The sequence below is a fragment of the Quercus lobata genome, chromosome 4, assembly GCF_001633185.2.
Source record: "Quercus lobata isolate SW786 chromosome 4, ValleyOak3.0 Primary Assembly, whole genome shotgun sequence".
Lineage (NCBI taxonomy): Eukaryota > Viridiplantae > Streptophyta > Magnoliopsida > Fagales > Fagaceae > Quercus > Quercus lobata.
This window is the reverse complement of record NC_044907.1, coordinates 19,277,485-19,292,137: the sequence shown is the minus strand read 5'-3', so window position 1 is coordinate 19,292,137 and position 14,653 is coordinate 19,277,485. Positions and strand designations below refer to the sequence as shown.

General features: G+C 42.2%; 3 protein-coding genes across 3 annotated transcripts; all 3 read left to right on the top strand.

Annotated features, from left to right (window-relative positions):
• Nucleotides 1-3,124: 3,124 nt before the first annotated feature.
• Nucleotides 3,125-3,922, top strand: LOC115984757. The gene has a single exon (XM_031107768.1). The coding sequence runs from the start codon at nt 3,125-3,127 to the stop codon at nt 3,920-3,922; it is 798 nt and encodes a 265-aa protein (XP_030963628.1).
• A 2,478-nt stretch (nt 3,923-6,400) lies between these two features.
• LOC115984756 (uncharacterized protein PHLOEM PROTEIN 2-LIKE A4-like) lies at nt 6,401-8,246 on the top strand. The gene is made up of 3 exons (XM_031107767.1): nt 6,401-6,742; nt 7,471-7,589; nt 7,883-8,246. Exons 1-3 carry the CDS (start codon nt 6,401-6,403, stop codon nt 8,244-8,246), a joined length of 825 nt encoding a protein of 274 aa, XP_030963627.1.
• Nucleotides 8,247-9,343: 1,097 nt separating this feature from the next.
• LOC115984755 lies at nt 9,344-11,550 on the top strand. The gene is made up of 4 exons (XM_031107766.1): nt 9,344-10,136; nt 10,225-10,395; nt 10,482-10,957; nt 11,038-11,550. Exons 1-4 carry the CDS (start codon nt 9,344-9,346, stop codon nt 11,548-11,550), a joined length of 1,953 nt encoding a protein of 650 aa, XP_030963626.1.
• Nucleotides 11,551-14,653: the final 3,103 nt, after the last annotated feature.

Genomic DNA, 14,653 nt, shown 5'->3' with positions numbered 1-14,653 from the left:
TTAATGGTAATTGGCCGCATTAGCAAGTGATTGGCCCTTGAATATCTTTTGTAATTTTAGTTCAATCACACTTAGAAAATTCTCATTGGCTACTAAATAAATATGGTAGGATCCAATAATTAGTAGTTGCCACTTTGTAATTGACTACATTACAAGAATTTAGCGTTATGTCATGGCAATTTGTGATTGGTTAAAAAATTTCACTTAGAGATACCATAAAAATTTTGATTTACCAATCAAAATAACAACTAAAATTCTAAAACTATGAAATATGAATTTGTCAAATAATCCAATTCTTCCACTCCGAAAAATCCAATTGAGTCTTATAAATAGAGTGGGATTTATTGTCAACTATAGTCCCAAAATTGGGAGTGGGATTTGCAATTTTTTTTTTTTGAGAAATAATTACAACATGCTACTAATCCCGCAGCTCGAATCCTTTCCCCCCTAGACCCCCAAGCACTTTGTGCATGGGGAGGTGCCAATTCAGCTTCAAGGCCTTTGGCATGGGATTTGCAAAATTGAGTAAGCAATGTCATAGTTGACAATAAATACATTAGTTGTATGATTGTCATTGCATTACATATTTCATACAGACTCAATTATTTGCAAATAATTAGTAATGTATTTATTGTCAAATATGAATTGAGTCTTATAAATAGACAATCGTACAACGAAATTTGCCCCCCTTAGCCCATGAGTCTCCTCAGGAGAAAAAACATATAATTAAGCGAGAAACCAAAAGAGGAAAAAACAATTTTCGTTTGGGAGGTAGAGCGAAGAGAGAAACATGAATTCTTATAAATATGAATTGGGAGTGGAAGAGTTAAAACTAATGAATTGGATTTTTCATACAGGAGTTCATTATTTATTTGCCAAATTGGGAGTGGGTTAAAAATAACATAGAATTAAGTGAGAAACCAAAAGAGGAAAACAAAATTTTCGTTTGGGAGGTAGTGCGAGAAGAGAGACAACAATATTTGAGTTTTGTTGACAACATTTTTTGTAAGGAAAATGCTAGAGTAACAAACTTTTTTACAATTTTTTTAATAAATTGTTGATATGATAAGTAGTTATTGGTGTGCTCAAATGAAAACAATTAAAATTTTGTCATAATAACAATTTGTAAAAAGATTTTAAATTATTTTGTAACTATAGCATTACTCTTCTTTGCTTCCTCTCGTTCCCGTACGAGGTTCTTCCTCCCTTAGTTCCTCTAAGGGTTTGTTTTTTTTCTTTATTTCTTTTTTGGTGCCATCTACCTTTGAATCATGGAGGACGATGTGAGTAGTATTCTGGAAAACATGAAGCTGACTATTGATGAGGAGGAGGTTATCCCTATATCGGATGAAGGACGGATAGCGGAGATTGAAAGTTGCTCTCAGAGTTTGCTGGGGAAGTTCCTTACGTGTAGGTCTTTTAATAAAAGGGCTGCTCAAGGAACTATTAAACGGGCATGGGGTTTGGAGACTCGGGTTCAGGTGGTAGAGGTTGGGGCAAATCTCTTTCAGTTCAAGTTTATTTCAGAGTTTGACATGAATAGGGTTCTAAAAGGAGGGCCATGGACCTTTGATAACCAAATGTTATTACTGGTTCGGTGGAAACCAGGGAGGACTGCTGCCAACGTGAGGTTTGAGACGGCCTCCCTTTGGGTACAAATATGGGGAGCGCCGTTTGACATGGCTTCTCCGTCAGTGGCCGAGGCAGTGGGTGGACGGCTAGGTGTTGTGGAGGATGTGGAAAAGCGACGGCAGCTGGACGTCCCAAACTTTTTCATGCACGTCAAGGTTGCTCTTCCGTTATCGAAACCTCTACGGAGAGGGGCGTTTTTAGCAGATTCGAATGGGCAGAAGTATTAGGTTACTTTCAAATATGAGCGTCTTGCTCTGTTTTGCCATTACTGCGGACTGCTTGGGCATGACCTTCGACATTGCGCTCAACATTTTGGTGCAACTAAGAATGGCGAGGAGGCAGATTGTCAATATGGGGACTGGATGAAGGCTACTGGGAGCAGAGCACATTCACCAAATAGCCGAGGATGGTATCGGGATGATACTGAACGTGCGACGGAGAGTGAACCGGTCAGTTCACAGCAGGGGAGTGGTAAGGCACGGGATGAGGATGATGGCGGCGACAGGGGCGCTTGTGGTAGGGTTCGCATGACACAACTAGATGCTGGTTTGGTCGGGAAACACGGGATTCTTCCAGAAAGTTCGCTGCCAAATTCCGTGATTCATGGAGAAAAGCTTACAGAGATCATGGAGCTGGAAGGAATGGTTGGGCCTACGTATGGGGGTGATGATCAAAGCCCAAGTATGGAGGGGCTTGGGGATTCTGGGCCTACGAACAAGCTTGATATTAAGGGGATTATGGACCACGTTGATGCTCAGGGAAATAGGCAGCAGCTTAAAGATAGTGGGCCTCAAAGAATGGAGAAACAAAGCAGGTGGACAAGGCTTACACGTATGGAGTTGGGCCCTGTGGATTTATTCAAAGAAGGGGCAAAGACTATCTTGGGGAAGAGAGGCAGTGAGGGACTGCAGCTGGATATGTATGACAAAAGTGAGGAGTGTGCAGAGAAGAAAGTAAAGGGTTGGGATGATTCTGAAATTGTTGGAGCGGCGGGGGTGTTGCAACACCCTTGCCGAGAGCAATGAGGATTTTAAGCTGGAACTGCCAAGGGCTTGGGAACCTTTGGACAGTTCAAAGCCTTCACAAATTAGTGAGGGAACAAGCTCCTGATATTTGTTTCTTAATGGAAACAAGGTTAGGTCGAAGTGGTTTTGAGCAACATTGTGGTGACGTGCCTTTTAAAAATAAGTTGATAGTGAAAAAGCCAAATTCGGGTGGAGGTTTGGCCTTGATGTGGAAGGAGGAAGTGAATTTGGATGCGGTTAATTTTACTGACAATCATATTTTGGCTAAAGTGGTGGAATCTGATGGTTTTGTGTGGCATTTGACTGGATTTTATGGGTGGCCTGAAGCGAATGAAAAGAGGAAGTCATGGGCACTTTTATCTCATTTAAAGACTTTTGTTGAGGGTCCTTAGTGTTGCATTGGGTATTTCAATGCAATACTTCATGCTTCGGAGAAACAGACTGTTAATGCGCCTTATTTTAATCAGATGGAGGATTTTCGAGTTGCGTTGGACAATTGTGAGTTGAAAGATTTGGGTTTCACTGGGCATAAGTTCACATGGACAAACAGACGGCCAGGTTCAGCTCATACCAAGCAAAGGTTGGATAGAGCCACGGCTAATGAAAGCTGGTTTGAAAAGTTCCCTGCAAGTTTGGTTTCCCATTTATTTAGCCATGCTTCTGATCACATTCCTATTCTATTAGCAACCATGAATGATAGGCGGGTAAGGGGTAAGGGGGCTAGTGGTTTCAAGTTTGAGGAGTGCTGGTTAATGTGGGATGATTGTGAGGAGGCCGTTTTGGAGGCATGGACAAAAGGAGGGCATGGTAGCTTGGGGTTGAGTGGTTTGAGGGACCAAATCCAAAGTTGTGGGGCTGAGTTGCATGCATGGGGTTCTTCTAAAACTAAACCTGAAACAGAGGAGATTAAAAGATTACAGAAGAAGCTAGAGCTTTTGAATGCTAGCGAAATGACTGAAGAAAGCAGGAATGAATTTCTTTTACTGAGTAAACATTTGGATGATTTATTATTAAAGCAAGAGGTTTTTTGGCGTCAAAGATCCAGGGTGTCATGGTTAAAGTATGGAGACAGGAATACTAAATTTTTTCACTCCAAGGCTTCTCAACGAAGGCGTAGGAATTTTATTGAGGGAATAAAGAATGCTGATAGGGATTGGGTGGAAGAGGTGGATGGGGTAGCAGAGGTAGCTTCTAACTATTTCATGAATATTTTTAAAGCAGGTACTTGTGACAAAATGGAGGAATGCCTTGATGCGGTTGACTAGAAGATGTCTGTTGATATGTTGGAGGTGCTATCCAGGCCGTACAGCAGTGAGGAAGTAAGAACAGCGTTGTTCCAGATGGGACCAACAAAGGCTCCTGGACCCGATGGTATGAATGCCATTTTCTATCAAAAATTTTGGCATATTGTTGGTCCTGAGGTGACTGAGGCTGTGTTAGATTTTTTGCATACTGGTCATATGGTACCTGATATTAACTATACTCATATTGTTTTAATTCCTAAAGTTAAGAAACCGGAGAAAATGGCAGATTTCAGACCTATTAGCCTTTGCAACGTGATTTATAAAATTATTTCTAAGGTTTTGGCGAATAGGTTGAAACTGATTTTGCCACAGTTAATTTCCCCTACTCAAAGTGCTTTTGTACCTGGACGCCTTATCACTGATAATGTGCTGGTTGCCTATGAGACATTGCATGCCATGCATAGTCGAAAGAAGGGGAAGAAGGGGGCATTAGCTCTTAAACTGGATGTAAGTAAGGCCTATGATAGGGTGGAGTGGGGTTTCCTTAAAGGCATGATGCTTAAATTGGGGTTTCCGGAGGTTTGGGTTGATAGGGTCATGAGTTGTGTCACTACACCCTCCTTTTCTGTCCGAATAAATGGGAAAGCTTATGGGAATATCATTCCTTCTAGGGGTATTCGACAAGGAGATCCGCTATCCCCTTATCTGTTTCTGTTATGTGCTGAAGGTTTTACTTCACTTCTTGCTAGGAAAGAGCTTGAAGGACGACTACATGGGGTGGCTTTATGTCGAAATGCGCCGTCTATCTCTAATTTGCTCTTTGTTGATGATTCTTTGATTTTTTGCCAAGCTAATAATGATGAAGTGCAGGTGGTGTCTGATACCCTACAGTTGTATGCTGAAGCCTCGGGCCAATGTATAAATCTTGAGAAGTCCTCTACTTATTTCAGTAGTAATGTGTCTGTGGAGCAGAAAACATGGATCATTGACAAATTAAAGGTTAAGGAAGTGGCGAGGTTTGATAATTATCTGGGGCTGCCTACGTTGATAGGACGAAGAAAATATGAGACTTTTGCTTTTCTGAAGGAGAGGGTCTGGAGGAAATTGCAGGGTTGGAAAGGGAAAATGCTTTCTAAGGCTGGCAAGGAAGTTCTTATAAAAGCAGTGGCTCAATCCATTCCCACGTATACCATGGGGGTGTTTCAGTTGCCGGGGAAATTATGTGATGAGTTGGACTCTATGTGTGCTAGGTTTTGGTGGGGCCAGGTTGGGGAGGAAAGGAAAATTCACTGGAAAAGTTGGAGTTTTTTAACACAGTCAAAAAAAGAGGGCGGAATGGGATTCAGAGATTTAAAATCATTTAATTTAGCTATGCTCGCAAAGCAGGGTTGGAGGTTGTTACAGGATAAAGGCTCTTTGTTGTACAGGTGTTTTAAAGCCAAATATTTTCCGCGATGTGATTTTCTTGATGTTACGGATTGCCAAAATAGCTCTTATGTTTGGAAAAGTTTATTAGCGGCTCAACCAATATTGAAGAAAGGGTGTTATTGGAGAGTAGGAAATGGGGCTTCAATTCGTGTGCTTAAAGATTGCTGTCTACCAAACCATCCAACAAAAAAAATATTGTTCCCACCAGAGGAGGATATTTGGGAATGGAGAGTATCTGATTTAGTTGATTGGCAGACTCATCAGTGGGATAGAGAAAGAATAATGGCCATGTTTCACCAGTTTGATGCGGAAGCGATTCTTCAAGTTCCTTTAAGTAGACGGGTTGCTCAGGATGGGTTGGTTTGGTCTTTTACAAAAAGAGGCAGATATACTATCCGGTCTGGGTATTTTGTGGCAAAACAATTAAGGAAGGATGAGTTAAATGCTAGGGAGTCTTCAGAGCACAGAGCACTTGGGTTCCTTTGGTCACGTCTGTGGAAAGCAACTGTTCCAAGCAAGATAAAGATTTTTTCATGGAGGGCTTGTCTTAATATTCTACCCACACAAGATAATCTTATTCGAAGAAGGGTGATGGAGAATGCACGTTGTTGTCTCTGTCATCAAGAAACTGAAACCGTTCTGCATGTTCTTTGGAGTTGTGGAGCGGCGCAAGATGTTTGGGCTGGGAGCTTGGGTAGACTTCAGAAATCTGGTACAGCACAGAACGATTTTTTGCAGTTGGTCACAGGCCTTCTGGTGAAGCTTTTCGATGAGGAATGGAATCTGTTCTGGATTACTTGTTGGCTGATATGGCACCAGAGGAATACAGTTATTCATGGAGGGGTTTTTCAGCATCCCTCAAGATCAGCCCAACGTGCTGTTGATTATTTGAAGGAGTATACGATTGCACAAGACTCTTTGCATGTGCCTATCCCGAATCATGGTCCAGTATAGCAGACATGGCAGCCTCCACCAGAAACGTTTTTCAAGCTGAACTTCGATGGTGCTTGCTTTGATGAGGGTGCTGCATCAGGTTATGGGGCAGTGATTAGGAATGAAAAGGGTGACGTCATGGCTGCTTTAGCGGCACGAGGAGGAGCTGTGCGTGACAGTGAGGAGGTGGAAGTGCTGGCGTGCCGTAAAGCGCTTGAGTTTGCCATTGATGCGGGTTTCACAGAGATAGTACTGGAAGGCGATAATGCTTTGGTGATGAAGATGATTACTCAGGCCCAACCAGACCTATCACGACTTGGCTTAATCTACGAAGATATCTGGTGTTTGGCTGCGGGCTTCAGGTCCATCTCTTATAATTGTATTAGGCGTAGTGCTAATGGTGTTGCTGATTCTTTGGCTAGGTTTGCTAGATTACTTGATAATGAAATTGTTTGGCTGGAGGAGGATCCTCCACCTGCTGTGGATGCTTTGTATTTGGATTCTTCTTTTCTAAATTAATGATATTGGTTCCGGTTTCCAAAAAAAAGCATTACTCTTCTTTGTAAAGTGCACTAATCTAGGAGAAAGGTGTAAACTTCTATGTTCTGTGTTATGTTCACTTGGTAATTTTTGTGATAATATATTTTGGAAATTGATTAAAATTGTTAGTTGGTTAGAAAGATTTACACAAAACTAGTTTGGGACCCAACATTTTTGTGCATATAGTTAAAGGTTTTAAGGGTGTTTGGGTCTTCATTTAATTTTGTTTTAGTTTTTTTTTTTTTTTTTTTTTTTGAGAAAGTAATTTTGTTTTAGTTGATGTGTACGATCATGATTATTTTTAATTACGGAATAAGATTTAATATTATTAGAATTTCTTACATAAAAAACTATATTATTACCCTCAGGTAAGTGTGGTTCCAGTACAATGCATTGAACCTGATAGAATGATGACAGGCGTCATCATCTTAATGGTCCAATACAATTGGAAGCTGGACCCAAGCCAAGTCCATTATGGCATTACCATTTTACGATTTATAATTAGGATGTTTTCTTGTTTCACCCTAACAATTAGGTTTCAATGGAATTTCAAAAACAACACGGAATCACGTACTTGTCTGCATAACAAATAGAAATGTTTTTAATTATCATTATGGTTGCTCCCATCGTTAATCTTGCTTTTCATGTGTTTATTATTTCTACTGCAGAAGTATTTTGTTGACAAGGTGTTGAATAAGAATTGCTTCGTATTATTTGCCAGAGAACTTCATATCGAATGGTCTGACCATCAAGAATATTGGCAATGGAACCAAGATAAAGATATAAGGTCAGTTAATAGCTTAAGAACTACATATAATGACAATGTTTAAAGCTACTCAACATTCAAATCACTGAAACCGAGGGCATGGGAGGTAGTAGAGCCTAATTGTAAAGCTCCTTAATTCTTCATGGAACTATTTTATTTTTTATTTTTTAATGAAATAGACACGTCTTTTGTGAAGATTATTCTCATCTTCACAAGCCACTTCAACATTTTAATTTATTTTTTGAGTTATGTTAGTGGGTTTGCGGTTTCTTTTTCAAAAATAGTAGCTAATTAGATCTTACCTCGCTTTGTAGTGGTGAAGACATTGAAGTGGCTGAGCTATTACATGTAACTTGGTTAGAGGTTAGAGGAACGATTTGGACAGTTGATCTCTCACCAGAAACTCTGTATGAAATTGTATTTGTCGTAAAGATCATAGGTGGCAGTATATCGCAATTTTCAATGAAGCTTACTATGACGTATCCAAATAATGAATCTAAAAAACACCATGAAAGTTTAGAAGAAAAGCCTTTTGACGAGTGGATTGAGATCTGGGTGGGTGATTTTATAATGTCACCAGAAATAGTTGGAAACCTGAATTTCTCTCTAGACGCAACAGATCAAATGTCCAAGGACGGACTTGTTGTGAAATGTGCTATCATTCGACCGAAGAACTAACTGGCACTTGGATAGTAAGCATTATCCAGGTATCCAAAGTGAGGAATTTGTGATTGTATGACTATTAAATAAGCAATACAAATTATCTGTAGAAAGCTTGATATCCTAGTTTGATGCATATTCATTATTCAGGAGTTGCTATTGATGATTCTCTCTTTATCAGTGGGTTGATAGGACTCGAACGTTGATCTTTAGGCTATTTCCTGTAACACAAAGGACACAGAATCAGAGGGGACCGGTGGGGGACCGGCCAAAAATCCTCCGATGATCAAGTTAGTTACTTTGAACTCTCTGTAACGAAGAAATGTTCTCTCAAAAAGTAAAAGTGTCTGAATGCCTTTACCTTTCATCGAAGAAGCCTTATATAGTGTGTGTGTGGAACGGTTTATCTGTTTACGAACCGTTCCCAATGTCGAGGAGTCCGGTGAATTGGGAGTAACTTCCATAACCGCTGTGGAAGTTACCTAGGTCGGACGGGCCGATGAACTCGTCCATCCATAATCAGGATGGACAACACCTCCAGGATGATCTCGTCCATCTTTAGTGGAAGATGAACGAGATCATCTTGGAAGGCTTGACGTTCATAAATGATAAATAGATCTCACAAGGTATTGCTCGTCCATGTATGGACGAGGTTCGCCATTACGCTCGCAATTTTCATCGCCTATTGTAGCTTCTTTCGTTGGACGAGACACGTGGACGAGTTATGGACTTGGGATTATTTATGACACCATCAGTTGCCCCCTCGTCCATGTGAGTCGTCCAAATGGTTGAACGTCTTTGTACTGGTGTAATTGGTTTTTTATTATTTGCACCATGTGTCACTTTTTTATTGGCGACTGATTCCGTCGATTTATATTTCCGAGGTAGATGCCACGTGTTGCTTTCGTATTGGTTGGGTCGTTTCGATTACCCAGGTCAGCATCCTATAAATAGTGGAATGCCTCCCTTAACCCTTTTCATTCCAGAAATTTTCTTCCTTGACATCCGTCGTCTAGAGCCTCGTCTAGGAGTTCCTCTGCGTCTAGAGTCTTCTTTCGTCTAGAGCCAGGTACTCTTCTTCCCCTCGTCTTTAGGTTTTAAGTTTCTAAATAGAGATGTCTGCTGCTTCCTCGTCTACTGATAGCCTTAATAAGGCTATAGACGAGTACTGTGAGGATACTAGTGAGAGGTCTAACTCTAGCAGTGCTAGTGATGAGAGTGGAGGAAGCACGGACGAGAACTACTCTTCTGGGGCCCCTGGGCTCCCTATTGAGGTCGTCCAAGAACAGCTTAGGAGAGCTTCTGGCTCTCAAGCTGGTTCTCCGTACAATCCTACGGACGTGGTAGAAACCGTCTTCAGTTGCGCTGTAGGCGTCCATTCTAAGACGGACGAACAGAGGTTAAATAGCCTTAAATCCTGGTATCAAATCCCAGACGAGTTTAACCCTAGGCTGCCCGTCCGTGGAGAGTGGTGTTGTGAGCCCCGTTTTGGTATAGGCGTCTATGAATCTTACTTCTTAGGTGGCCTTAGGTTTCCTTTAAATGCCTTCGCTAGAGAGTTATTAGTTAAGTTAGGTTTAGGTGTTTGTCAATTCAATCCTAACGCATGGAGACTAATTATCTCCATGCAAATTTTGTGGAGGGAAGTTTTTGGTAGGGATCGTCCTCTTACAGTGGACGAGTTCCTTTATTGTTATAAACCTTCTGCCATAAGTCAATCTGAAGGTTTTTATCAGTTTACTGCTAGAGGGAATGATTGTAGGTTGATCAAATCCCTAGCTTCGTCTGATAGGAAATGGAAGACGGAGTTCATTTTTGTTTCAGACTTCTGGGCAGGGAACCCTGTGGATGTTGGCAGGGATCCCTTTCCCCCTTACACTGGGGACCTAGGGAACCTTCGTCCAGAAGGTATATCCCTTCCCCTTGTTTATTTTTATTCTCGCTTCTATTTGGTATATTTATAATTTCTAACCTTTGTTTGTTCACTGTGCTGTAGCTGCCAAACGTCCGTCTTTGAGCAAATTTCACCGCGACCGCGTCCACAGGGCTCGTCTACATACAGACAGGAGCTTTCGTTCTCTTGTCACGCTTAGACGTCTAGCCAAGTGGGGTTTAGGTCCTGAGCCTTCAGACGAAGCTATCGCCCACGAAGTTACTGTGCGAAAAAGTAAGTTTTTAGCTAAACCTCCTTTTCTTTTTCCTCTTCTTTTTCTTTTTTACGTATACATTCCTAACTTGTTCATCTCGTCTTAGGAATGTCAACAATGAAAGAGAACAGAGGGAAGGAGATTGCAGGAGAGGGAAAACGTCCTGAGAGTCAGACCCAGGATCGTCCTGAGGGTCAGACACGTCCATTGGCTGGGGACAAAAGGAAGTTCTTGCCAAAAAACATTGACTTGGAAGGGCTCCCCAGTCGTAGAGACAAAAGGGTTAAGTCAGGCTCGTCCAAGGTGGTCAAGTCCAAACCTCCCCAGTCCCAGCCTGCCGCCCAGATAGTTGATGTGGACTCGTCCACTCCAGTGGAGTCCACGCCGTCCAAGACTCCACCCAGAACTCCTTTGGCCAAGTCTACCACGCCTGGCTCGTCCCAGCCTTCTACGAGCATTATTGAGAACGAAGACCTGGCTTGGGAACGTTTCCAGATAGCTGTCAAGGACGAGGATATAAACATGTGCTATAACATGGGCTTGAAGGAATTTGAGCATTCAGGCGTCCATGACCTCTTCAAGGTATGCCAGTATCTCTCATCCTTATTTGGTTAGCCACTTTTCCTTATTTAATCACTCTATGTTGCTTTGTTTATTCATAGGCCATGTCAAAGTTTATAGCAGCGTCTAGACAGGCAACAGAGCTGGACAAGACGAGAGTCTTGTTGGAGACGAGGATTCAGCAGGTGAATGCTGAGTGTAAAAAATGGGCTGGGGTTGCTGAAAAAGCTAAGGACGAGGTCAAGGAACGTAGCAAGCTGATTGAGGAGCTCAGGACTGATGCAGTGGAGAAGGATACGCGCATTGATCATTTGCAGAAGATGAACGATGAATTGAATGCTCGTCTCTCCAAGGCAAAAGAGGACGCTGTGGCTGAGTTCAAGTCGTCCAAAGAATATACAGACACTTTGGATCGCAATTATGCAGCTGGTTTTGAAGATTTCAGAATGGACGCTATTGAGAACTTCCCTGAAGTTGATTTTAATGCAATCAAGCTTAACCTTGCTGCTGCCACAAGCTCTCTTCTCCAGACTGGCTCTGATGATGTCAACGTGGAAGACGACGCTAGTACCCAGCCTCAGGACGCACCTGTTGTGAATGCTCCCCCTTCTTAGGACGAGACTTTTAACCTTAGTGGTTTTTCTTTTTCTTTTTTTTTTGTTTGGTCCTTTGTTTTTGGACCTTTCTTTTATGTAACAAGAATACATTATACTCGTCCATGGTTTTAGGACGGGTTTTTAAGTAGTTTTTGCTTTTCAAACTAATCAGGGTTTTTTGGACGTAGGAAGTCCACCCTTTGAATGAATTTTTATTATCTTTGCATGGACGAGTGATTTTATTTTCTTGGACGAATGTTGCTAAGCTATTTTAACTCCAACTTTAGCTCGTCCATGTCGAGATTACATATTTTTCATGTAGTCTAACTCGTCTTAGCAGGTAGTATTTTCAATTAGCTTGATTCGTCTTAGGACTTGCAAACTAATTTTACTTACCATCTTGCTTATTTTGCCAACTTTTTCTCTCGTCCAGGTTTTGGATTGTTTCAGTTGGCTTTGTCTCGTCTATGAGTTGGACGAGTGTGGATGTGGTTTTTTCCTTAGAAAATTTAGACGTTACATCTCTGCGTCCAGAGATTTTGTTCGTCTTGGATTTTTCAACCCTCTTGAGGATTGACTTGGACGACAATATCATGGAGAAATTTCACACAACATTTAGCACATAACATAAATACTGTTTACAGACAAGGCATATGCACACTGATGCCTTTTTTATTTAATAAATACATACTTCATGACTTCGTCCATAACCATAACACAACTATAATAAATAATAAGATCATAGTTTCAAACTCCACACATAAGCAGCACCAATCATAATAGTATCAAACACAAACAGCATCATACGTAGTAGTAGGGTATTTAGACAGATAAGACCCAGTCTCGTCCATAGGTTCACTCTTACTGGTAGTACCTCCTCAGGTGCTCCACGTTCCAAGGATGTTCCAGCTTTCTCCCGTCCAGGGCCTCCAGGTAGTAGGATCCTTGCCTTTTACAGTTGATAACTCTATAGGGTCCTTCCCAGTTTGGGCCCAATTTCCCATGTGCTGGGTTCTTGGTCGACAGAGAGACCTTTCTCAGGACGAGGTCTCCAATGTTGAAACGCCTAGGCTTCACCATCGCGTCATACTGCTTAGCCATGAGATTCTTATACTTTGCTGCCCGGTGTTCTGCGTTTGTCCTTACCTCGTCTATTAGATCGAGGTTCAAACGAAGCTGATCTTCATTATCCTTGTCTTGATACATCATCACCCTGTGATTAGCCATATGTACTTCTGCAGGTATGACTGCATCACTTCCATAGGCTAGTTTGAAAGGAGTCTCTCCTGTAGGTGTCCTCACTGTGGTCCTATATGCCCATAAAACTCCTGGTAATTCATCTGGCCACACTCCCTTTGCCCCCTCAAGCCGAGTCTTGATGATTTTCAACAAAGATCGGTTTGCAACTTCAGCCTGGCTGTTGGCTTGGGGGTGTGCAGGCGAGGAGTAATGGTTCTGAATTCCAAAATGTAAGCAGAAGTCCTTGAAGAGTGCATTGTCAAATTGTCGTCCGTTATCAGACACCAATACCTTCGGCACTCCAAATCTGCATACGATGTTCTTCCACACGAAGTTTTTCACGTTTTGTTGTGTGATATTTGCCAACGGTTCTGCCTCCACCCATTTGGTGAAGTAATCGATGCCCACCACTAGAAACTTCATCTGCTTTACTCCCAAGGGGAAGGGACCCAAAATGTCCAGTCCCCATTGTGCGAAGGGCCACGGCGCCACCATTGGGGTGAGGTATTCTGATGGTTGCCTGGGGACGTTGCTAAATCGCTGGCACTGGTCGCAGACCTTAACGTATGCTTTAGCATCAGCTTGCATGTTCGGCCAGTAGTACCCTGCACGGACGACCTTGTGGACAAGTGATCTTGCTCCCGAATGATTGCCACATGCCCCTTCATGAACTTCTCTCAGCACGTAGTTTGCTTCGTCCGGAGCTAAACATCTAAGGTAAGGTTGAGAGAAACCTCTCTTGTATAAAACTCCATTCATAAGGACGTATCTAGCTGACCTCACCCTCACCTTTCTGGCCTCGTCCTTCTCTTCTGGTAGTCGTCCGTCTTTCAAATAGGATATAATGGGAGTCATCCAATTTTCTCTGTTATCAACCTGCTGTACTTCTTGGGCATCTATACTTGGCACATATTGAACTTCATCTGACTTCTCTAATGATTCATCTGCTGAGGCCTCCTTCGCTATAGTATCAGCTTCCACGTTCTCCTCCCTCGGGATTTGAACGAAGTCAGCTTTTTCAAACCTTTTCACAAGGCGCATCACCCTACCAAGATACTTCTTCATTCGTTCTTCCTTCGCCTCATATGCCCCATTCACTTGCCCCATGATCAGTCGGGAATCCCCCATGACACATATGGACTTTGCTTCCACGGACTTTGCCAATTCTAGCCTTTTGAGGAGGGCTTCATATTCGACTTCATTGTTTGTCGCTTGGTACTGTAGACGGACTTTATGTTTCAGTTTATCTCCCTCTGGGGACTGCAGGACCACACCAATTCCTCCTGCATGCCGTGTGGACGAACCATCCACATGGACGATCCATCTCTTACTGTCCTCTGTCTCGTTATGACTTGGGGTAAACTCCGCAATAAAATCTGCTAGGGCTTGAGCTTTAATGGCATGCCTTGGTAGATACCTGATATCGAACTCACTTAGCTCCACAGCCCACTGGATTAATCGTCCTGCAGCTTCCGGCCTATTCATTGCCTTTTTGAGAGGATGATCTGTCATAACATTAATGACATGTGCTTGGAAATAATGCCTCAGCTTCCGTGATGCTATGATTAGTGCGAAGGCCAACTTCTCCATTTGCGGATACCGTCCTTCCGCTCCTTTCAATGCCTTGCTTGTATAGTACACAGGTCTTTGCACTTTATCTTCCTCTCTTATCAATGCCGAGCTCACGGCATGCGGGGTTACTGCTAGGTACAAATATAGTTCCTCTCCTTCCATTGATGGACTCAGCAGCGGTGCCATGGTAAGGTATACTTTCAAATCTTCAAAAGCTCTCTGACACTCGTTGGTCCATTCGAATGCTTTTTTGAGAACCTTAAAAAATGGCAAACATTTATTAGTAGCTTTAGAGACAAACCTGTTAAGC

What these genes read in the sequence shown, in the direction of transcription:
- LOC115984755 (XM_031107766.1), top strand. Translation starts at nt 9,344, where the DNA reads ATGTCTGCTGCTTCCTCGTCTACTGATAGCCTTAATAAGGCTATAGAC. An exon ending in CGAAGTTACTGTGCGAAAAA is followed by an intron (nt 10,396 to 10,481) that starts GTAAGTTTTTAG and finishes ATCTCGTCTTAG; the next exon opens with GAATGTCAACAATGAAAGAG. An exon ending in GCGTCCATGACCTCTTCAAG is followed by an intron (nt 10,958 to 11,037) that starts GTATGCCAGTAT and finishes GTTTATTCATAG; the next exon opens with GCCATGTCAAAGTTTATAGC.
- LOC115984756 (XM_031107767.1), top strand. Translation starts at nt 6,401, where the DNA reads ATGGCTGCTTTAGCGGCACGAGGAGGAGCTGTGCGTGACAGTGAGGAG. An exon ending in AGGAGGATCCTCCACCTGCT is followed by an intron (nt 6,743 to 7,470) that starts GTGGATGCTTTG and finishes TTTCTACTGCAG; the next exon opens with AAGTATTTTGTTGACAAGGT. An exon ending in AACCAAGATAAAGATATAAG is followed by an intron (nt 7,590 to 7,882) that starts GTCAGTTAATAG and finishes CTCGCTTTGTAG; the next exon opens with TGGTGAAGACATTGAAGTGG.
- LOC115984757 (XM_031107768.1), top strand. Translation starts at nt 3,125, where the DNA reads ATGGAGGATTTTCGAGTTGCGTTGGACAATTGTGAGTTGAAAGATTTG.